General features: G+C 41.0%; 1 protein-coding gene across 1 annotated transcript in view; it reads right to left on the bottom strand.

Moving 5' to 3' along the window:
- Positions 1–1361: 1361 nt before the first annotated feature.
- UPF1 (UPF1 regulator of nonsense transcripts homolog (yeast)) overlaps positions 1362–24345 on the bottom strand; it is a 43304-nt gene continuing 20320 nt past the window's right edge. The window contains exons 2-24 of the mRNA XM_009331577.1: positions 18055–18216; positions 17530–17619; positions 16773–16940; positions 15683–15863; positions 14932–15093; positions 14175–14259; positions 13897–13995; positions 13596–13704; positions 12591–12750; positions 12353–12471; positions 11914–12078; positions 11582–11696; positions 11243–11386; positions 10592–10805; positions 10255–10372; positions 8489–8645; positions 7397–7539; positions 6513–6687; positions 5692–5773; positions 5009–5170; positions 4467–4684; positions 3875–3997; positions 1362–3755 (exon numbers count right to left, since the gene is read on the bottom strand). Of these exons, the coding sequence (XP_009329852.1) occupies positions 3878–3997; positions 4467–4684; positions 5009–5170; positions 5692–5773; positions 6513–6687; positions 7397–7539; positions 8489–8645; positions 10255–10372; positions 10592–10805; positions 11243–11386; positions 11582–11696; positions 11914–12078; positions 12353–12471; positions 12591–12750; positions 13596–13704; positions 13897–13995; positions 14175–14259; positions 14932–15093; positions 15683–15863; positions 16773–16940; positions 17530–17619; positions 18055–18216 (3148 nt within the window). The 3' untranslated portion in view covers positions 1362–3755; positions 3875–3877. The remainder of the gene's footprint in view (positions 3756–3874; positions 3998–4466; positions 4685–5008; positions 5171–5691; positions 5774–6512; positions 6688–7396; positions 7540–8488; positions 8646–10254; positions 10373–10591; positions 10806–11242; positions 11387–11581; positions 11697–11913; positions 12079–12352; positions 12472–12590; positions 12751–13595; positions 13705–13896; positions 13996–14174; positions 14260–14931; positions 15094–15682; positions 15864–16772; positions 16941–17529; positions 17620–18054; positions 18217–24345) is intronic.

The raw sequence follows: 24345 nt of genomic DNA, 5'->3' as shown, positions 1-24345 counted from the left end.
GCAGCTGGAGGCTTAAAGCCTGGCCTGGGCAGAGCTGCCAAGCCGTTCTCCGTGTGGTGCTGGGCCAGTGTTAAACAGCCGACACACCTGCACGTGTGACCCTGGGCTGGGGTTTAGCACCAGCCCTTCCAGGCCAGGCTTTCCCCACACACCTGCAGCTTTGCTTTCTTTTGGGGGGGGGGCAAGAGGGGAACAGAAGAGGAATCTGAGTTAGACTTGAATTTTTTTTTTTTATGTGAACCTGACAAGATAGCATAATTATTTTTGTTGTTGTTGTTGTTTTTGTACTGATGCTGTATTGTCTTCAAGGTCTGACAGAGTATTACCAAGCTAAGCTGGGCCTTCTCCCTCCAGGGAAGCACTAGAGGTTTTAACCACTGTTGGGTTTGCAGAGGCAATGTCTTCCTGTCCCCTGTGACAGTGTTTTTGCTAACAGCCCTGAACCCGGTAGCTGCAGGCCAAGGCTGGAGTAGCTCGCGTGCTTTAGTTGTGTAGTGCACCGATGTTTGCACGTCCCAATGTGTTTCTTGACAGCGCCACGGACTAGCAGAAAGCTCCAGCAGATGAGCAAGAGCTACGCTGAAACCCATTTCAAGCACTTAAATGTTTTAAGGGCTTAGAGTAGGACTTAACTAAAGCAAGCAGGAGCCATTTCTTTTAAATTTAAGATGAGCAGGATTAAGAAAACCTTGAAGTATTAGTTTTTTGTACCTGTGCTGTCGCTCAGCTGATTTAACATGGAGTGGGTAGGGCAGACTGCTTACCTGGTTCCCCAACATGATGGAGGGTGACCGTCCCCCTCTGTCCCCCCATCCAAGCATGAAGAGTCTGGGGAGCGGTTACAGCAGTGAGCAGACACGGAGACAGCCCCGGAGCAGCCGTAACGAGCTCACTGTACGCAGGGTGGGGCCGAGGCCAGGCCTGAACACTGGAGCTGCCTTTCAGCAGACACTGAGCCAGGGCAGGCTCAGGTCCTGCGGCCGGAGCCAGGCCCAGCTTTGCCCAGCGACCACCTGTAACACAGGTAAATGCCACTTTTGTGTTTACTGCAGTGCAGGGGAAGCAGGAGGAAGGAGATCTTCCAGGCTGGACCCGTCACCTCTAGCTCCAGCCTTTTGTAATGGCTGTGGCTCCCCCCCCTGCACCCCACGCACAGGCATGGACCACCAGAGGAGGGAAGGGAGTAGGGTATTTAACAGATTTTTCACAGTTCGTTTGCTTACCCGTGTACGCTATGCACACACCACACTTTTGTACTAGTCTGTGTTTAAAAAAAAGTAATAAACTTGGAAATTTATACAATCAGACTAAGTTTTAATGAACGTTCCATGGTTTCATCATTGAAAGTTAGGGGCCACCTTGAATGCAAGAGCTGTTTATTAATATTTTATTGATGACAAACAGGTTTAAAACAAACTGAGACAAAATCAAAAAAGAGTAACACCGTGCTAGCACTGATGTCTGGATTTATAAAACTCAGAGTAACTGCTACAAAGGAAAAAACCAGCACAAAGCAGAGGCAAGCATTCCCATCAGTGAAATAAAGGGGGTGAGGGGAGAGGAGGGGGTTACATTACTCAATGGATTGCATTGCACAGAGGGTTACAGCTTAAACCTATTGGAAAAGTCTATGCAACTACGCAGCCTACAGAAGGAAAAAAATTAAAAAGCCCTTCGGCAATGTTAATAAATAAAACAGTCCATCTTACAAGGAGGGAAGGTGGCCCATGTCTCCATTCTTTCACATTTTAGAAGTCTAAACTCTGGAGGCTTTTTATGAGAAAAGAATGGTTTTCATTTCTGGAAAGTTTCTTTTGCAGTTCTTGAACTACGTTCGCTGCAGGACTGAACGAAAATGTTGAACACCTGTTCCATGTTTATGTGCACACTACTCACGGTTTGTGGGTATGCTACACCAGGTCTGCACTGGGGGAGAGACACTCTTGAAAAACTACAGCAAATACAGGTTATGAAAGCGGGTCAACACTCTACAGAAAGGACAGTAATGAAAGGGCTTTCCCCCCCCAGTTACAAAAAGTGGGTTTTACATCATTTGAATACATTCATATGAGAGGTATTTTGAGTTCTCTCAAAAAAAAGACTAGAAACACTTGGAGCCCTTTGAGTATAAAGCTAACTTAATTCAAACTTTAAAAACGCCTAGGTTAGTGAATCACACTCTACTGTTCTTTGCCAATTAGGAGGTAGAGGTTAGTCTAATTTAGGGATCTGATAAAAATGGGTCTGTAGGAATTTTAAATTCTCCGCGCTGTTTCTAAAAAGGTTTAAACAGAAATAAAATGCTCCCAGTGTTCCCATATGACTTATTTAAGACATGGGTACAACTTAGAAATTGGATGGCTTCTCTTATGTGCTGTTTTCAGTTTTCACTTCCAGCTATTTCTCAAGCCAGCATTGATGGCACAGCCGTGTCCACTACCTGAAAAATAGGCTCCGGGTTTGGTTTTCAACACCTGACTCTTTCAGCTATCTGCATTAATCACCAAAGAAGCCACACAAAAGCCTAACCCATTATCTCTAATTATACCCAGCTATCAGAGGCCACCTTCCAACAACTGCCTGCTTTGTCCATTTTTCCAACCTGCTTCAGTAACATTGTAGAGTCTTTACTTCAAAACCAATATAATCCCCAGTTTCCACTACTTCTTCCCCAGATCTGAGGGAGCGAGTAAAGCAGGCCTGTTAGCATCTTTTCCTCCAGGGCCGAAGGGCACAGGAACCCATCCCCTTTCAAGCGCAAAGTTCATCTTATAGAAAGGCTTGTTTTTCAGAGTAGAGTCCAGACAGTAGCCAATTAAAGCATACAGAAAACACTTTGAAACCCTCCTCCTGCTTGAGCGCGCAGGCTCCTTTCACTCTAACTGCTATCCAATGTAGGAAGAAGAGGCTGATTGCTGCAACTTTTAATCACACTGAAAGTTCTCAATGTTGGTGCTCTAATTTAGTTTTGTTTTAAACTTTTTGTAAGCTTCTCAGAACAAGGATCTCCCAGGTCCACCACTAAGAATTCAGAGACAAACTTCTAAAAATTCAGTGCTCCTTTGAAAGAATCTCTTTAAAACCACCTTGTCACGAAAGACCCATTCAGAATGTGGGCGACACGATGACACTAGGATTTCAGAGCCAGTGTTGGACAACAAAACCTGCATCTCAGAGTTGAGCATCAGCTATGTTCCGCTGGATTTCTGCTTGGCTTGCTGTCACTTAGTCAGGAACTCTCTCTCTCTCTCAAGATACCCTGCTTCTAAAATGTAAACAGTTACTGCTAAAATATAGTACCCCTTTAAAACGAGAACAACTCTGAGATGAGGGTTTTCCTCTCCCCATCTGCTCTGAAAAGTAATGCCCTGCTCGCAAAGAGAAGTATGGAATGAAGTGAAACCTGCTTAAAGGCCCTTCTCTCGAGCTTGTTTGACTGGGGGAGCAGGGACTCAGCTGACCACTCATTTCAGGGTGAGTTGCCTTCCCAGTGAGGCGCCAGCCAGTCCTTCGGTGCTCTCTCTCCTCTCCGGTCAGTCTCCTTGTCTCAGTGAGCTAGCAGTGGGCTCTCTCGCGCGCGCTCCTTTCTCTCTCTCCTCTCCGTTGGTTGGTTTCTTTCTCCTGTTGCTCTCACACAGTGGTGCTTCAGTTTTAGCAGTGGAAAACAGGTATCCATTTTATTTTATTTTTTTTATTACCCAGAATAAAATGCTGATGAACTAAGCTCCACACAAGCTTAGCTCTTCTTCCTCAACCTGAAAGGAAGAAAGCAAACCAACAGTTGCATTAGGGATGCCACTCTTAAGACAAACACTGTGTTCATGAACTTAAATCAGGGAGTAAGAAGCAGAGGACTGAACCTCAGGTGCCTTACACTCTAATACTGTGACAGTCCCGTCACTCCGCCATGTTGATATGCACGTTCACCCTGGTAAGTAGAGTCCTGTGACAGCGCCACATCAATCTGAGATTTAAACTCATCACCAAGGTAACTGTCCTGAAAATGAAAGTGTGTGTTAAGCCTCTAACTCATTATCAAGCTCAAGTGCTCCCTTACAAAGCAGAATACCTGGCAGCCAAGGTTAATGATAGAGTCCGAGAGGTTTTGTTGGGGTTTTTCTTTTGTTTGGTGGTGGTTGGTTGTGTTTGTTTTTTTAAATCTGCTCTTTTTGCTGCAGAATTTCTATAAATACAGAAGTTTTTGCGATAGCTGGTTGTTGAACAGGCAAGCAGTTCAAAGTTAAGGCTCGAGCTGAAGTCTATACATGCAGCATTTCACTAAAAGTAAAAGCCTGAGTGTACTTAGAGTCCACCAAGTGGAGGAGTATGAAGTGCTGTGGCCGAGTCATTGAAAATGGTTTTAGTTTCCATTTTCCTCAGTACTAGGAAACGAGGATGTGCATGCACACAGATCACCGACGTAAAACCCAGGAAAAAGAGCAGACTATACGTCAAATTCTGCTTACCTGTGATAATTCTGGTTGGGAGAGCCCAGGCTGACTCATCTGTGATGGCTGACTCATGGAGATATACCCCTGAGTCAGTGGACCCTGGGAGAAAGGCTGGGACACCACATCTTGGCTCGCTTGACTATTTGGAAGGTTTGACTGACTAGTTCCAGGAATCCCAAAACGATTTTTCTGGCGCCCACCACGACCAGTCTTTCCTTTTGGCGCCCCACGTCCTGGAAAAGCGTTTATTCCAACCAACAGTGAGAAGTCTTACACATGCAAACGTGAGAATTGACTGTTTCTATAAAGACTTGATCACTCGCAAGAGGCAGTGTTTTATATGTACTCAAAAGGCAGAACCACCAGCGTAGACATGGCAAAGGGACACTCACTGGAGGCTGCAGTGCTGTTGTGTTTGTACTCCATACAACTCTGATTTATTACTGAAGCACATCGTTATCTACTCTCACCAGCACTGCTGCAAGAGTAGCAAAACCCATTCTCCGACTTCAGACCTAAAATGTGGCTATTGTACCATTTCACCCTTGCCCCCGTACCTGCGGCCGGTCCGTTAGCCTGGCCAAAGTATCCCGGTGGTGGCATCGGTGGCATCACAAGGTTGAAAGGGATAGGAATGTTCATAGCAGTGACGTGGCTGGGGCCAGCACTAATCATCCCGATCTGGTCATGGGTTTGGAAGTACATGTTGGATGGGCGCCCTGGGGAGGGGAGGAAAAGCCACAATGGTTTCAGGCATCCCGAGTATTTAAAAATCAATCCATATTCCTGCTTTTAACAGTAATGGGAGGACTTGTGAGCAGGATAAATCCGAACCAGAAATCGAAGGGACAAGCCTAACACTGCCAAGAACCACCAGTATTTCCAGTTCACTGTTTACTCCACACTTGAAAATTTCAGAGGCTCATCTAACACATGTTCATCTCTACACAGTTACTCTTCTCCAGCACCGTCTAAGACTCTTGAAATGCTTACACACACACTCTTCCTTTCCCCTCATTTTTTACTTGCTCTGCAGATATCAAGTTAGACTGTAGGGGCTTCTATATACAGAGAGCAAAATCCAGGCACATCGTGAACATTTTCAGTTCTTAAATTGCGTATTTTTCTGCAGTGCCTCTTCAAACATTTAGAAGTTTGAAGTCTGTAAGATACCATACACCAAGGACTAGTTGGGGAAAAAAAAATCTATAAAGGCATTAATTTTGATAACTTCCTTTACCTTGACTGCTCCGGTCATAGACAGATCCTGGAATAATAGCCTCACGTGCATCATACATGGCAGTAGTCATGAAACGGGCACCCTGGAAGCATTATAGGAGTTAGACAAAGCCTTTGCATAGAACACTGAAGTTGCAGTGCAAAGTTTAAGTTATTTTAGGTAAAAATCCAGTTAAACTCCACAGGCAATGCATACTTTACAAGTGCTGAGGAAACTAATAGTTCTAATACATGGAAAACATCCAACTATCATTTCAACTACATCATGACAACAAGAAAAGAAAAAGGTTCTACAGGCAGCCTATCTCAAACTGTGAAACACTTGATGAATTTTCAGTCTATTTTGAGGTTCTGATGATAGTTCTTCTTCCCTTGCTCTATTCCTACCACTGTCCTTCTGTGATGGCTGACAAGCTGCCCCCCCGCAACGACTGCTTACATTCAACGACTAAGTATAAGACTTGCACATTGAGGTTTAAAGTACAATGCTATTAAGTACACATGCCTAATGAGCTTGCCATTTCTACACAGAACAGTTACTTTGTTTCATTCACCTCAGAAGTTACCCCCTCATAAAATCTTGCAGTAAATAAAGAGCAATAAAAAAGCACCAAAAAGGCCTTTCTACAAGTGCTCAACTTAGAAACAGCTGATGCAGCAACTTCCTTGGGTCACACTGCATTAACTAGGCAACAAAAATGGAAAGTTATAGGTGTGTGAGGCTATGTGGGTGACCATTTGTTCCATCCATTTATAATTGATCAATCAACCCCCAATTGCTTCATGCCACAAACATCTGAGAGACAGGAGAGGTCAACTTACTGGATTGATGGTATTGACAAGTTTCCGGGGCTTGCTGAACTGCATAAGGCTTTCCCGGAGGTTATTCAGTGGTCCCTCCACCAGAACCTTCTGCTCCTTGTAGTAATTCAGCAGGTGATTCCAAAGCGGTTGTTTAGACAGCGCTTTTGGGTTTCCAACAATAATTACTCCATACCTGTACAACAGCAGACAAAGAGAACCTAAATTAACTTTGACTAAAAATAAAGCCATGTTACATATTAATGTCAGAACAGCCTCGAAATCAAGTCTCTTTTGCAGTAAATCCAGGCACCTAACAGAAGCCCATGACAGTCGGCGTAGAAGACCCTGACACAATTGTTTTGTTTACAGCAGATGATTTCTGTAGTATGACAAAACACTTGAAAGGAGATTGCTGCAGCCAGTTTCTCAATAATCACAAGCTTCCTTTTGCAGGCTTGCCAAACACATCAGTGTACTCAACCAACCACACTGTATTGGTTTAAAGCTTGCAGAAACCAAGGAAGCCAACCAACATAGTACTGACTCCACATCACCCTTCTCAGTAATCAAATCCATTTTAAGAGAAGCAAAATGGTAAAAAAAAAGGTTGCTGGAAGGGATAAAGCAGCAGATGAAGGGAAGAGTTCTGTCCTGCAAACAAAGGGGAACAACACGGAGGCTTCTACAAACTACTGATGCCAAATGGTAACACCAATTAGGTTGAGACTGCTCTTTTAAGTTGTAGGGAATATGGAAGTCATTCAAGGCTCCCTTAAACTGGGTGGGGAACGGGCCTGCTACCCACAAAACACAGAGCTTTTGTTAGTCAGACTGTTATTGATGCTTTAGCAGACCAAATTAGGTCTCTAGAACAGGTAAAAGTTTGCTCAATTTTACTTCACCTTGCTCTTGTAAGAGCTACATTAAGACGCCTGGGGTCATTCAGAAACCCTATTCCTTGGTGTTCATTGGCCCTCACACAAGAAAGGATAATAAAGTCCTTCTCTCGTCCCTGGAAGGCATCCACGCTTGCAATTTCCACTTCCTGAAACAGAGGAAAACATGTAAATCGCAGAAGCACAGTGCAAAACAGTTATGCTACCAACAGGCATTACAAAATGCGTTGGCCGTGCACTAGCAGTTCCCATCACTTGACAAAAGTGTTATTTTTGTAATGACGAATGATTTGATAATTCCACTGGTCACTAAATAGTTTCCCTAAAGGAGAACAGACAGTCTCAGTTTAGGACAAATTACTTTTATGTTCACTGCTTTATGGTTCTCATATTTCCCCAAAACTGGCATTTGCACTATGGAAAGCAATCCTTTTCTAGGTATGTTGCCAAAAAAGCTTCTGACTATTCCAAAACCTCGTAGCAAGACAGCTCCAAATTAGCACTGCTGCTCCCAGCTACCAAGAAACCTGAATCAGAGGGACAGATCATTCCTGGCAGAAGTAGAAGTATTTCCACCAAGTTTTCCTTCAGTGAAAACACTGACCAAGTCCTCAATATTGCAAAACAGGCTATATTAAACATACAACCGCCTTGTTTGTAGCAACAAATTTTAATGTTTGGTAGAGGAGTTCCACTGATGGAGGACATATTCCCAAGCAAATAAATAGTATGACCACCAGAATTTATGGAGCTTGGTTTCCCGCATGTCTCTTGGCTTGATGCTTTTATCTAAGACACAAGCTGACTGAAGCTTTTCCACAGCTGAGCACTAATGACCTCTCCCTTCTGTGCCTCAGTGGGTCCTTCATCTGGCCAGCTGCTCCCCTGACACTTACTGGCATTTGGTCCCTCCTAAACTCTTCTCCCTGGTCTATTTTGACTACAATCAACTAAAGCACTCTAAAATTACTAAAGAACAAACACAGACTAACGCCTAAGAAGTCAGACTAAAAATGAAAATATTGTGAAGTTTCACAATATCTGACTTCTCTAGCTTCTCTGCATCCAAGTGTTGTCATTTGTGCAATGACTCCGTACCTGGTAGAGCTTTGTATGCAAGGAACCACTGAATTGCATGTACTGCACCAGATAGGATCGTTGACCTTCATAAGGAGTAATAATGCCAATCTGATCTGGTTTGGCACCAGCTTTCAATAGCTTCGTAGTTATCTTCTCCACATTGGCAGCTTCCGTCCTAGAAAGAGAGAGATTTGTTTATCTAAGGAGAATCAAGGCATTAGGTCTAACTTTTTGCAAGTTAATGGTCTAAAAACTTGAAAATACATGCTGTGCTAGGCTTTTGTCAGAAAGGCTACTTCAAGAAAGATCAGTTTTACTCTGCATTGCTCAAGCACTCCGATCAGCTCGGCTTAAGCTTTGCAGGAACATTCACCACTATCACCTCTTGACTTAGGCCACGCATAGATATTCTCAGCCAGAGGAATACGGGCAAAAGCCAACACCTCAACAAAAGGTCTCAGAACGACACAGAAATTTCTCCTTAATATACACCTCCACCTTCTCAGAACTACATGACTACACTTCCTGAAATAGCAAAATTCGTGGTGGCCATCATTCTGAAATGGAACTTCTTAGCAGAGTTAAATGTACACGTGTACTTTGAGAGATATCATTAAAAATGTTCCAGCCTCCTGTGCAAACAGATCCTTCAGTTGCTTTATCTTAAAAGTTTTAAATACAGAATGTTTTTAATGCCAATCTTCCTGTCAGCCAACTATTGTGCCATTTGTTTGTGCACAATCTGGCTTGCTGCATTCAGTCTTGCACGTGCTGTTCATGAAACAGACTGAGATTAAAAATATCACAGCAGGTATTTTTCATAAGTTGGTCCGGTTTCCCTTCCAGGCACATGAACAAATGCACATGACCAAGAGGAGCAAAGTGTTTCAAGCTCACTCTTTGAAAAAGAAGTTGGAACGTGCAGGGAAAAAAGGGATAGAAAAAAGAATTAAATTCCCATCCCAAAGTCTAAGACTTAGGACTCTGCTTCAGGAGCTATTGGAATTTTGGCTTCGAAACGGGACTTGATCAGCATTTCCTGCTGCAACTGCAGTCAGTTTACTTGCTGGCCCAATTTCATGCCACATATAGGCACTTAATTGTCTCATGCTCCTTATGCTACCAGTGAGGGAAAACAGCACCTCCACAGAACAATTCAAACCCACTTAAGATCTGAACTGCTCCCACTGGAGATGCCTTTTTCTCTTCCTTTACTGTAAAGGGAGCCTGGGGCAAATCAACTCTGGAATGCAGCTCAGCCTGCACTATCCTTGGTAGCAGCTTTTGTTAAAAAAAGCACAGAAGCAATTTCAATCTTAGCTGTTAATAGGAAACGGCATTTTATTAATTTAGAAGGAGTACTGCAGAACACAAGAATCAATAGCACTGATGCACTGTATCCCAGCACACAATACATCTGAGGTCTGTGGGTTGGCTCATTTGAAATACAGATACCACCTTCACAGAAACAGAAAGTAACTCCTCTTCGAAAACACAAGCCTTTATTTAGCTGTTATGCCTTTATTCACATAGCAAGGCACCACAAATTATGGTGAATACAGAATACTATGAATCTTGTTGCCTCTAGAGATTCTGAAGGAGAAACGCTTAGATGTTTGATTTGCAGTGGGAACTGCGTATTGCGCTTTCATTAATTGTGACTGTCTCCAAGGGATGTCACAGGATTATTAACAGATTCATTTAACAACCTCCCTTACATTTGAGATACTTAAAAATACTTCGTCCCAGTGTAAGTTTATATCTCAGTGCTGAATTTTGTTTACCTGTTCAAGTAAGAGGTGCCTGAGCTGGCAATTTCTTCCTGTCCTTGTGTAACATAGAAAAACATTGGCTTATCTGGCTGTGGCCACTGGAAATCAAAACCTTTTTTCACACGGTCCGCTGAAGAGCACAAAAACAGTAAGTAAAAAAGTTAGCACTGCTTTACTAGCAAGAACACTCATTTTCATATCAAAGCACCTTAAAGACTCAAAACTGTAAATGCAGCAGCAATTCGCTTTCCAAGCGAATGTATTAAACTCATCCAGATTAAAGAATCCTTCCTTTGATCCTCAATGAATGGAAAAGAAAGTAATTTGCAGAAGTACTGTTCTTGCTTACCTGCAGTAACACCATTCTGGAGTGAACCCTCATAGAAGATATTGGATGGAAAAGCACTGAGTGCAGGATGCATGCGATACTGCACTTGCAGGCGAATCGGACGAATCCCCAGCACCACAAGCCTCTCAAAGAGAGACTGAGACAGGCCAGCCTTTGCAGCTTTTTTACACATCACAACAGGACCAAGCTGGCAGTGGTCACCTACGAGAATAAGCTGTGGAAAAGAAAGTTTGATCTCAGTTGGTCTTTTCTGAAGCTTACCCAATAGCTAGAAACAACGGCAATATCCTACTATAAAATATATTTGGAATTAATCAGTCTGATTTGTAATAAGCTTCAGATCTCATCTAAAGCTTATAAATCTTTAGTGTCAACTAGCTATTCAGCTGAGCGTTTTCCAATAAAATCTTATTCGGTCTCCAGATTGTTCCAACAGGACCAACATGTTCTAGGCAAAGATTATGCCATGGAAACAGAAAACTAACAGGAGTAACACAAAACAAAGTCATTTAGAGCTATATTATGGAAGTGTCTTCCGTGAAAGGAAAGGATTTTGTATCCCTATGTGCCTACACTGTGAATGTTACTGCTTGATGCTACTTACTCTATTTATAAACTCTATTTTCTTTAATGAAATCCAATGGCTCCTACCTGTTTTGCTCCCAGGACAACCGGCACCATGCACTCTGGCTCAGTAGCCTGTGTGCTTTCATCAATCAGAATGGAGCGGAACTGCATTTTTGCAAGTCTTGGATCACCAGCTCCCACACACGTGCAACAGATCACATCTGCATTCTGAGACAGAAATGCAACTGAAATTAACCAAGCAGGATATCAACGGACAATATTTCTACACGGAAGAGTATTCGATACCATTCCAGGAATCCCCCCGAAAGTTAAATTGTACTCTGATCTCCACCAGCAAATTGCAACTAAGCCTCAAGCGGCAGAAAGCAGTTATTTAAGCTGCTAGCACCAATGGAACCTTACCATAAGTAATTCACGCTCTGCTGTTCGTTTCAGTGCACGGTAACGTTTCTCATCAGCAGATGACAGTTCTCCAGTTTCATCTTTAAGCTGCTGCAGTTTCTGAAGCTCTGGCATGCTGCAAAAAAAGGAATTTTGCTTTACGGCCTACTTAACAACTTGGTAGGATGACAGTGGGACTCATTTGTTAAACTAAATATGGCATGTATAGAACCAAAAAAGTTATCACATCAAGCAAATACATGCTGTCATCATTACACAGTTAATCAGTTGTGTCCATCACAACGCTTAAGTTAGTTTTTTTCATTCCCCTGCCCCCCTCAACCATTTCTTACCTATCCATGTTTCTGATCTGGTTATGCAACGCCAAGAAGGACACAGGAGAGTCAATTGCCTCACGACTTTTAGCACACAGACGAACCACCTTCAGTCCAGTTTGATGGATCTTCTCAGTCAGCTGATCTACAGCTATGTTACTTGGAGCACAGACTAACACGGGCCTTGAAAAAAATTCAGCAGAAAGTTAAGTCTCAATCAGCTGTAAACTTTTTTCCACTAGACTTGTAATAAAATCATGTGTTATAACACGTGTCCCCTAAAAATATGCTGGGGAAGAATATTTTCTGAAATAAGCACAAGTCTTCCCAGCAAAATATACTTCTAGAAAACCTTATAGTTCAATGATACAAGTTATTTTAATTTTTAAAATCAAGTTGATTCTTTGACCATTAATAAAGTAACCTCATACATAAAGATTTAGAGAATAGTGCTTACCCATTGCCCTGTCTAGCCAGATGATAGACGATTGTGGCTGATGTCACTGTTTTTCCGGTTCCAGGGGGACCCTGAATAAGGCTCAGAGGACGCTGCAGGACAGTCTTCACAGCATAAACCTATAAATTTTTTATAGCTATTTAGCATTCAATGCGTAGGAAGTTACAAAGCTGTTCAACCTCTACTGACAAATCCTTTATCATATTCTTTGCGTGTAGTAGAAAGGAGATGAGGTTACCTGAGAATGGTTGAGATCAGGAAGTCCTTGTGCTGTAAAGCGCTTTGGCAACTGGCATTTAATAATTACATCTTCTACCTCATGACCTAACAGTTTGTGATAGATGTACCCAGACACTGAAGTCTCATCCACAGCGAATGTTTTTAAAGCACTCTGCATTCTGACATGAGGGAAGGACAGAAAAAATAATCAGCATGACCTCAGATACAACCATCCACAAGTGTCCTACACAAAGGTTAATCAGACATCAGGCACAAATTAAAATATACCTTGGGAAAAAGAGAACAATGTAGAACACTTATTAACAGAATTAAGAGACAAAAATCAGACTCTGAGAACACAGATCTTGTTTCTCCCCATGTGAATACTACGAAGTATTATAACCAGAAAAATCTGTAGAGGAACACCAGCCTTTGACAGAATCTGCAATAGTAATTTTAGGTGCAAGATTTGAAGAAAATTTGTACTCAGTATCTCTCAAGATAATAAACAAACTCCTATCTTACAAAATGCAGTACAGACATGTCTGAAGCCTATTGACCCCATAGCCAATCCAAATGCCTTGACATTTCAGCTAGTTAAAGCGATTCAAAGTTTAGGAAGGCCAACTGAAAATCAGAGAGCACTTCATGATGGAGCAGTGTTCAGGAAGCTGAACTACAAAGCAGTTTTTCTTCTTACATTCCAAGTGTTACTAAACACGAGGTAAATTTCCCCCCTTGATGTATTTGCAACAAACCTTAAGCTTGCTTTCAAAATGAGAAAAATTGACAGTTTGATGGCATTCAGATAAATCCATTTCTAGTAAGAGTTAGGCCTGTTGCTCTGTGAGCCAGACACCACGTGTTCATAGACTTGATACATTGGGCATACTCAGATTTCTGATTACTAGTGTCATGAAACAATACAACTTTTCTTGTTCAAAAATTCCCACTGAAGGTAAAGAAAAATATATACACCAACTGCAGCCACTATCTGCCAAGTTTTGAAGTGCTTTCTCAATACCTGTCAAATGAAGTAGACTTCCATACAAAATCCACTTGGAAATTATGAGTAACTTCCACAGGCGCTCCAACGCTGCTCCTCAGCTCAATGGCTATCTCATCACCATAATCTGTAGAACCTCGTTAAGTAGTAATCTATAGTAAAAATTTGAATTTTATTTTTCCCAATTTTGATTTTTTTAGTAGATCCCCACGACAAATTAAAATGATCCCAAAATTACTTTTATACACATTTACTGATTTCTCAGAGAGATTTCAACCTTCAATTAAGCCTTCCTGAAGGCTCACTAAGTAAAGGATACTATCAGGAACTTTGATAACATGACCAATTCCTTTCCATAAAGGGGCCAGGTCTCCTTTATACCTCAAGCAGATCTCATCTCCTTGCATAAGACGCATATCTACAAAGGAAGGAAAAAACGCTCTCAGAATATTCACCAATGAACAACCATCCCCCGACACAAAAAACTTACAGTGCCATCTTATATCCCAGGCCAGATCATCACAGTTCTTTGAACACTGATGTTATTCACCAGGCATTAAAAAAAACAGACAAAACATACAACCAAGCTGTCATTACCTGAATCAGTCTTTGGCAAAGTGAAATAAGCAATTCTTTTCTTGTTCAAGCCCAGGTCCCATCTGACCGTGATGTTATCTTGGGTCTAATGGTAAAGAAAAGGCATCTATTATGTTCTTAAAGAGCTGTTTGCCAACTACCACCAGTCCTCGCTGTCCTATACTTCAAAATAGTGGAGAAATACAAAACTTGCTGTTCCAATGTCACAGTATAGACAGATATCTGTATTTATTCTTACGGACTGAGTTCACACCACCTGCAGAAGATAATTCTCTTCTACAAGAGAGTTACTTAGTTAATGATAAACAAAGTGCTAATCACCATCTGCATTATTCTCAAACCCCACCTTTAAAACATTCACTAAGTGCTCGCATGACCTCATATAATTCAAATTTGACTGGAAACTCTGACTGACAAAGGTAACTGCAGGTTATGAGGATAACATAAGAGAAGGTGGCCAAGTTGCACAGTTCTACGATAGAATATGGTTCTTCGAAAGAAACTTTGAACACAGAAAAGAGGCAACTTCCCAAGTGTTTCAAGCTCTTTTTTAAAACATCAGCTTGAGGATTTTTCTTTCCTTTCCCTGTTATCATACATCACCATTACTACTGTAATTACTGCAATGTAACAGTACTGTAATAAAGACATTTATTTCACTTGAGCCTTCCTTCTATGCTGTTAACAGTGACCATGTGTTTGATACCAGAGAACTGGTCAGAAGCCCCCTCAAAGAGACATATTTCAAGCTTATTACCTGAGACTCCTTGAGTTTCTTGTCATAGTCTGCCTCAAGCTTGACTAGAGGACCAAATATATTTTGGTATTGATAAGCATCTTCATATCTAAGCAGGACATGCTGTGGTTCTTCATCAACACCAGGCTTTTCTAAGTCCTCGAGGGTTGCAGATGGATTTTCCTAGAATTTAAAGCACAAATGTTTTGTTTCAAAGTTTTAAGTACAAACAAGTGACAAGCTGCCACTGAGCAATGGGACTGATAATACCGTGTTTTACTACTACAGGAAGTTATATCAAGGTATAACCACCTGTTAAAACTACACCAAGACATTATATGTCATGCTCACTCACATCCAGTCAGGTCTGTTATGCATTAAAGGATGTACAGAAAAACCTCTCAAAAAGCAGTAACTGAGTACCAAGCATGGACTAACAGTTCCCTGTTCAGCTAGTCATCATGTAAAGCAGAAACAAGTGGAAGACTTGATATGGGGAAGGGAAGTTGTTTTTTCAGATTGCCTGACAGTGCAACGTGAACAGAGCTGAAGAACCTAAGGGTGAAACCTTCCTACTTTGATAAATGATCTCCCGAATCCTTTGATCAATTCCCACTTGCATCGCTTGTCAAACCCGCAAGACTGAAACCTCATGTGATTTAAGTATGTTCCCTGCTTTATGCAGTTGCTAAAACAGTCTTGTCCCTCCTTCACAAAACCACAAAATTAGCACTTGGTAAAACATAACCAGTATTTGAAAAGCAGCACATACCTTCCAAAGTTCTTCCAGTTTGTTAATCTGTTGAGCTGTAATCTGACGTGCTCTCAACTGTTCCTGTTCAGATGGAATCTTTACCAGCCACGAAAGGAAACAGCGATCTTGGATAAGAGGCTGCCACTGTGAACTGTCCCAGTTAATATCCTTTAAACTGCTCTGACTGGCACATGGCTGCCTGCACAACCAAAATATTGAAAAAAATTATTAAATTAGACAAGTGTAAGAAAAAGTCTACTGTGTGAAGTGTAAAAATAGGTTTATTGTGCTCTTAAAACAACTCAAGTATCTCACTTAAAAGGAAAAAACAAAACCCTAGCCTGCTGGGCCAATTCATTGTTTCGTTCCTGTATTTGCTATTTCAACACCGGGAAGGCTCAGTATTTTAAGTAGTATTTCTTGGGTGTTTCTAGAACTGAAAATTTCAGCATCTAAAATATTATATATGATACTCACCTTTGACAGTGGTTACAGTCCATTAAGATTATGCACACATATATATGAGAAAACTCTCGGGATTACTTACCATATTGTTTAAACAAATAGAACTCATTCCATGGAAACACACCTTCTACTGTCAAATACATGGTAAGTGACAGCATTTAATAAAAATACATACAATTATAAAATCATGACTTCTGACAGAACCTATCAGAGAACAATTTCCAATTTACTGTCGTCTTCAAGTGATTCTACGAGCTGACAGAAAAACACACTGTGTAGTAGGGTCACTACTCCAGTAGGGCTCCAGAGTAACTTCCTGAACTGATCTGCTACTCTTCCAAATCTGAAAAATCACAGTTTAACAAAGGGGAAAAACACCTTTCTTCCATTAAGTACTGCTTCATCTGGGAGAAATACTTTTCTGTAGACCTAAGACATTTGCCCAGCGTAACAGAACGTTTCTTTATTGCATTATCTACTTGTATACAATTCATAAAGTCTATACGATCATTTAAAGGAAAAAATGGTAGCAAATCAGAGTATAAAATATATTTTGGTATAAAATGAAAGCAAGCCTTGCCCTTTAGAAATAAGGTTATGTAATAGACTTGACACTAACATGCCAACAAAGGCATTCTCTCACCTGCACAGCAAAACAACCACAGAGTCTGCCTTAGCTGGAATAAAGCCAAGGAGAAACACATTACGACATCCACAGTTATAACATTCCAAGACAGTCTCTCCTAGAGGTCCATCTTTATGGAGAGTCACCTCTTTGCACTTCGCTCTCACAAGATGATTAACAATGTGGCTGAAACCAGAGAGGACACACAGTTATATGAAGTTAATAGGAAAATCAGATTTAGTCCGAACTTAATGTATCAGCCCAGTTCTTAAGACACAAACAAAACCTATTTACACTGTGGCAGGCATTGATAAGGTCTTGCCCTTTTCATCCAAGCAAAGACACGGCTAACACAGTTTCAGTGGTTTCTCAGTGCATGAATGCTTTAAGGTAGATGAGTGTGAAAGAACAGGAAACATGTAAAAAATCCCTTTTATGTTACTAGTAATTGAAAGAAGCCTCCCGAAGCTCCATAGGTCAAGAACATCAGTTCTACTGTGCTTTGCAGGACTGCAGGATGGGGGAAGCAGCAAGCTCACTTCACAGAAGTGTTCAAGTTTCAGCAAGCTCACTTCACAGAAGTCGTTCAAGTTTTGCTGAGATCGAGGTCTAAGGTGGTAACAACGGAAAAGCTAAAGAGGAGGTTGGAGGCTCACATTTAAGTCACTAGACTTCGATTATCACCAAAATGTAAGTCACAGCCATCACACCACTTCGAAACAAACACACTCTAAAATGAGACTGTCATCGTTATTTCCATCATTTGACCATTTACCTGCCAGATGTATTGCCACGCCCGTTACAGAACCACTTTTTGCTGGTGTTACAGTAAACCACACAAGCAGGGTCATGGATACCACAGTAACTGGAATTAAAAATGAAAGAAACAGGAAGTGATTGGGTACTTGCTTATAGGAAAATTCAAATACAAGATTTAAACTACCTAGTAGTGTACAAAAATAAGGGGAAGTGAAGATTAGGGAACATGAGCGTTGGCGAAAGCATCAAACACAAGCTAAACTTCTGTTCTGAGTCACAAGTATTTAGCACTTCCCACCATTACCATCCCTCAGCTGGCTTAGCCTTCTATTCCTCAAGGAAGGTCAAAGACCTACTGGACATGGCAGCTGGAAGCGTACACAAGAGCTCACCAGAAGGCACCATTTTCCTACCAGTACATGGCTGTCTCCAAGGAAGTTGCTCTCAAAATCCAAAAATCCTCTAAGCGTACACCTTTCACTCACACAAAGTGCTCCTGCCCTCAGGAAATAATAAGCCTGCAGCAAAGATTAGGTCTTACCTGCAAGCATGCACAGGAAGATCCTTTGTGTAATAGGTATCTTCTTCATCTTCTTCAAAATTCAATTCTGCCAGAAGCTGGCTGGTTTTAGCCACGTTATCATCCACAGCTCCATTCTGTAGAATGCCATCAGGTCCATTAACCTGAAACACAAGCTCAGTGCTTAAGTTATACAATGAAAATAGACTCCAAAACATAAAGCCAAGGACAGTAATCCCTACTCCTCAAAGCAAAACCTTGTGTTTAATTTAGAAAAACTCAAAAGGAAAGAAAAATGCTGGTAAGAGCTGAAACACACACCAGTTATATAATCAATACTTACTTCCTTAACTCCTATTTTACAGGATTATTTAAACTCCAACTGATGAGTAGAAAAAAGTTAACAAAAGGAAGTTGCTTTTCTGCAGATTGCATTTTTCCATACAGTCTCACACAACACACAAAATTCCATTTAAACAATTCTAGCAGTATCAAACCTGGTTTTTTTCATCCCTCATTTTACTCCAGGAATCTACCTGAAAATAGGATCTGTATTGTGTAGGACTTTCCCCGCGTATTTCTGCTGTCCTCTATCCACCAAATCAATGTGTCCCCCATCCCCTAAGATATCAGAAGCACAACTTCATGACACTTGGACAATGGAGAACAGGTAATCAAGAAACCTGCCCTCATATAAGCCTAATTAAAAAAGAAATGGAAATAGTGCAAGAAATAACAGAAACTGGTTTCAGCAGAGTGGCTAACTCTCCAGGCAGTACCGCTTGTTCAAGATGTACTAACCATATTACACGCTGAATCAAACAGACTTGCGAAACACATCAGGTACGACAGTCACTATTGTGTTACTTTAGATTTGTTTTAGCTACGACATGATTTCATTTAAGAAATGAGGCCTCTCTATAAGTTATCCAAGAAAAGCACAAAAATCCATCAAAACTAGTAATGCAGCTCAAGTGTTCAGAGCAACACACTTGAGATCAAGCGTGCTAACACGGCACAGACAAAACAGGCATGCTCTTTCCACTGACAATACACTAACTGCCAGAACCACGAAGTTCTGCAACATCTGGTGCTGTGTCAGCAACTTGTACACACCAAGTCTTTCTCGTGTTAAAAATAACTCCTTTTTGGCAATACTGAGTACAGTGCATTTACCACCAGGAAGGAGCATCAAGAAGTGTGAATGTCACAAGTCAGATTTCAGCACAGCTAGGGCAGTCGTTGCCCCTTGGGCTTCACAGGTGTTCTGGTTTAATTCCACTGCTGCACCTCTACAGCCTAACAGCCACAGGGAGCTTCAGTGCCTTAACACGATGCTGTCAAGAACCCCCAAGGTGGCTAGATCCCCACACCCCCCAAAACTCTGTTCACTCAATCACCTGATTCTTTCACTTGTTTATCCAAGATCTCACTGAAACCTGAGAAGAGATAAGCATACCAGAATCCACATTAACTTTGAGTGGAAGAAAGTGGGAAAGGGACCACCACAGTGACTGCAATGATTACCACAATATTAACAAAACATTTGAGGTGAGTGCTGTGAGGTAGCTTCCCTATCACAGCAAAATCATCAGATGTATTAAAAACCCCCAGTGTTTTTAAAGGCATTGCATTAGACAAGAGATTTATTTCTGAAAATTTTAGCTAGCTAATGAATGGGGGCATAAGAATCACTCAAGGCCTTAGTCTATCAATACAGTATTTTAATAACTCTCTTGCACTTAGACATTTAATGCAATTTATCTGGTATCTGTAACTTAATTCTCTGACAAGAGATGAGAAAGCTGTCCACAGCGAGAACAACACTAAATCTTTATTAAAAGAAATCTGATAAAAATAGTTGCTGTAGCATTTTAGAGTTATAACTCATACGCAAATCAAAACAAGCTTGCTTCTCCGAAAGTAAATCATTTCGATTCCACACCAGCTAGTTTCAGTATTGCACATTAAAATTTAACAGCCAATTGCAGGAGTTAAATTTAAAAATAAGTGTAAGCCACTTCACGTTTGCCCTCAGCAGTAAGGAACTGGACTGAATGACACAAGCTTTGCTTCATTATCTTCAAATGAAATGAGGTACATTTGCAAAACACAATCTAAATGGTATGACTTTTATATTGATGTTACCTCTAAGTACTGGCTTTTAATAGAAAGAATCAGCCAAAAGGAGCCGTCAGCATAGAACGTCCAAAAGCAGCAGAGGGAAAAAGGAAAAAAAACCAAGAGAAACTGCAGCAGCATGCAACAACCCATTCGTACGATGAACCCAAATCCGATCAGCTCACTGTGTAATAGCATCTCCACAGATGCTTGAAGATAAATATCCATTTTAAGTAGATAGTGCCATTTTACAAAATATGAAGAGATCTTATTAACTGATCATGGAACAGGTGGAATTCCAAAGCCTTAAGTTAATCTGAATTTCTTAGAAGCACGAACACCAGGCATTCACGGGTGCATTTCTATCAGTCTGTTCCAAGAGCCATAATACATTATTATACATATCAGTTGACAAGTTTAATCAATTTTTTTTGGGTGCTTATAAAAAATTGGATTGCTGGGCAGCGATAAAATTATAAAGCTTTTTTTTTTTAAGGCAGAAAACCAAGAAACTACAACAACTGCAAGCTGTTGTACTTCTGCACCAGGTGACTGTGTTAGTTACACCCCGGGGAGCTCGCACCCTTTCAGAGAGTTCGGCAGGAATGATGTCACCTGTTACTATGAAAATCCAGCAGCAAGTACTAGGCCTTGGCAGGCACACAACGAGGAAGTGACTCAACTATTGTTCTAAAACCTACTGTGATGCTAGCCTATGTGCATATTATTAAAAATCTGGCACCATCAACAGTTGTATAAGGGAGGGAGTGGGCTTCTCTGTTTTAAAAGTGTTGACTGAAACTTCTGGCACAGCAAGTTTAACAGCTATGGCAATCTGAACACCAAGGTGCTCTGAAACTGTTACCAAGGTACTCGTCCCTCCCTCCCTCGCTCCTTTTTTGGCCTCTAAAATACTGGTCAAGGGACAACAGTAAAGGTCCAAGGAACTGAGCTGCAGAATAGTAAATCAGATGATGTAATTTACACAGTGGCTTCTACTGACCACGAGTCCCCAGATCAGTGGTAACAGAATATTACCACCTCAATTTCTCACAGTTTTATTCCAGCTAACATACCCCACCCACATCAGTAGCTGATCCACAGGTGAATGCACCTATATCCACTTAATGTCGTTCTACTTTAAAGCAGTACATTTCAAGCCGTAACAAGAAAAATAATTGCAGTTAAGCAGGTATTTTGCTAGAAGAGTACTCCTGTTATGAGACTGCAGTCCAATCAGTCGTGGCAATGCACTTCAACACTGCACAGTAACCGTAGGACACCCAGTCACACTGTCCCAATTCAGGTAATTTTCCCCTCACACTTTAGAAAAACATACACGCTTTGGGACTTGCACGGATAATCCAGCTATTTGTTGTTTGCAAGTTCTTTACATTAAAGCCACAGGCTATTTACTGTACCGTATCATAATCTCTTATACTTATTTGTTCTCCCTTTCAAAATAAGGAAGGGGATGTTACCGAGAACATTCGCCCCTGCAGCACCTCCAAAGCAGCGTGGAGCAAGCTGTATTTCCAGATGCAGACCTCAGCAACAAGGAGCAAGTCATTTTGCTAAGACAAAAAGTCTTTGGTAGAACTGGAAATGAAATCCAGCCCCCAGAGTCTAGACCAAAAATCTAATAGCTGACCCAGCCTCCTTCAAGCACTCACTCAAACAGCTTCGCTAACACATTAACACCATGTGCCTTGTCCATCACAGACTTGTTGAGCACGTGACTGCTTCCTAGCATCATAACTAAGTCCTTGCCTGGAATAGTGAAAAAATAAGGTAGAAATCAGCATTTATCTTAAAATATTTAGAAAAAAGTATATTCATATGTTTGATTCTAATGATATGTAAAATGATGGAAATATAGTTTTCTGAAGAGAAAAGAGTAGACATTGCTTCTGCACTACTAACTTCTCACTGTCTTTTGTCAACTGGACACTAATCAATTGTAACAACATCCTCTTAAACTATTAGTTAAATATACATTGGGAAAGGAAGCTCTTATAGAGCAGCTAAATCAATCACATTTTCTTAGGCAATCAGGTGCTCTGTGTTGCTCAACTAGTCTTTTTAAACACTAGGACACTAAACATGTATCAGAATATGAAGCAGCAGAGTAAAAGTATATAGCTCCAATCTTTATCAGCTCCAAATAAAAATTATTTATTCAAGTAGCATTCGTTATAATCACAGTGACGACATTTAATTAAGCGAAACGTATGTGATCAATTTTTGGGCCACAGAAGTTACTATTTAATCTGTCTCCTGCCAAAAGACATAACAAGTTTAAATGATTTGTTGAAGGCAGCAAGATTTTCCCCAGAATCTTTAAAAACCACATAATTTCTGATCTTATCACTCATGAGACTGTTGAAACGTACAAGCCTAAACAGATCCAGGGATCTGGGTTTTGCTGTACTTCAGCTCAGGAGGACACTATACTTACTACATTTCTGAGAGTTCTTGTTGCAATAGGTCCATTCCCTCTCCCCACCCTCCCAAAAACCTACACATTTCTGGAGTCAAAACGAGGACTGGGATGACCACAAGAGTTTGCAGAAACATCATAAATGCACTCGGTTTAAAAAAAAAAATCCCTTCCTTCTTGCCAGGATGGATGGTTGTAGACATACTAGTACCTGAATGTGCTCTCCAGATTTTTTTTTTTCTTTTTACTTCAAAGGCTTTTCAAACATGTTTAGACAAAAAAAAGACAAATGAATCCTCTCGTCTGGTCTTTTAACTTACGAGGCTTATTTTGGGGTGGTTTTTCTTCTTCTTCTGGCCACATATTCTCTACTGTGAGTTCTGGAACGACCACAACCCACTAAAGCTTTAAAAACTAAGATTTTAATAAAACTGTCTTTTTAATCAATTAGCATATACTCTGACTGTACACAGACACGATTTTACTACTTAATAATTCTGATATCTCAATGCTCGAACGGGATAAAATCTACCAAACCCAAAATTCAAAAGCTATAAGTAAACCAGAAAATAAACAAACAGCCCACGGGGTCCCGTCTCTAATTCTGTCTTATAAACACACTAACCTGGAGCGAGTCACCCCACAGCGGCTACGCCCAGGCTGCACGCCGAGCGCTTTCCAGCACAAGAAAGTCATTCGATTCATCCTGGGATAAACCCGATACGGCTCGGAGGGGATAATGCCACCTTCAGTCTTTGCACCGCACACCTGTAAAGTCTCACTGCTGGACAGGCTGGCCTGTTTTCAGTTTGCTTACTTCGGTTTCCAGAGCTCTATCACTTACAGACCCCGACACATCAGGTTTTGCAAGTAAAAGGGAAAAAAAATCAAGCCCACTCAAACTAAGTTTTTAATCCAGAACCAAACATACCTAAAGCATTTCAACTCCTCTTTAAACTCATCCTTTAAAACGTGGATAATTTACAAACATTTAGTTGTTAATAGTGGGACTACCTGAGTATTTATCTAGATGTAATGAAACTTAGCAGAATATTCCATGATCTTTAAATGGAGAAAAGTTTGACTTTTTAAAAAACATGGAAGAGTTCTTCAGGTTGGTTTGGTTTTTTTTTTTACTACAGACACAGTCAAGATGTAGCACAGTGACAGGTAGTATTTTCATTTGCAACACTTCTTCATTTGTGAGCATGTAACCCTAGTTCCCTCTTTTCTTTCGCTTTGTGAATTGTTAAATAAACACAATTTAATTGTCATTGAAGTACAAATAAACAGGCTATATATAAAAAAATAATCACCCATCTTTAAGTTATGACGAACCAGACCTCTGAACTTAAATCTCAGGCCATATTGACTGTCACTCCCGCACCAACCCAAAACAAACCAGCCTAGCAACCGTGCAGCAGAAAAGGTGGCAAAGAAGTAAGGATTAAAAAAAAAAATAAAATTGAAAGCATATTTTGCTTTTAGTCATAGAAAGAAAGAAATTAAAGGAAGTAATGCTGAATTTCCACAGTACTCAACTTTTGATAACCTAGCGCTACCTATAGCCTTATTTGCTTTAAAGAGGAAAAGAACCTGTAGTGACATCCAGAGCCGTTTCTCATTTCTTACTTCAACGTCGCACCGAGAAGTGACACAACTGCCACGACCCAACCGCGGAGTCCACCGGCTTTACCGGCGGACAACCGGCTCCAAGCTTCATCCTCAGCGCGCTCTCCCTGTGCTTCCAG

Source organism: Pygoscelis adeliae, unplaced genomic scaffold (genome assembly GCF_000699105.1).
Source record: "Pygoscelis adeliae isolate BGI_AS28 unplaced genomic scaffold, ASM69910v1 Scaffold419, whole genome shotgun sequence".
Classification (NCBI taxonomy): Eukaryota; Metazoa; Chordata; class Aves; order Sphenisciformes; family Spheniscidae; genus Pygoscelis; species Pygoscelis adeliae.
Note: the sequence above shows the minus strand (reverse complement) of the source record. Positions and strands in the feature narration are given on the sequence as shown.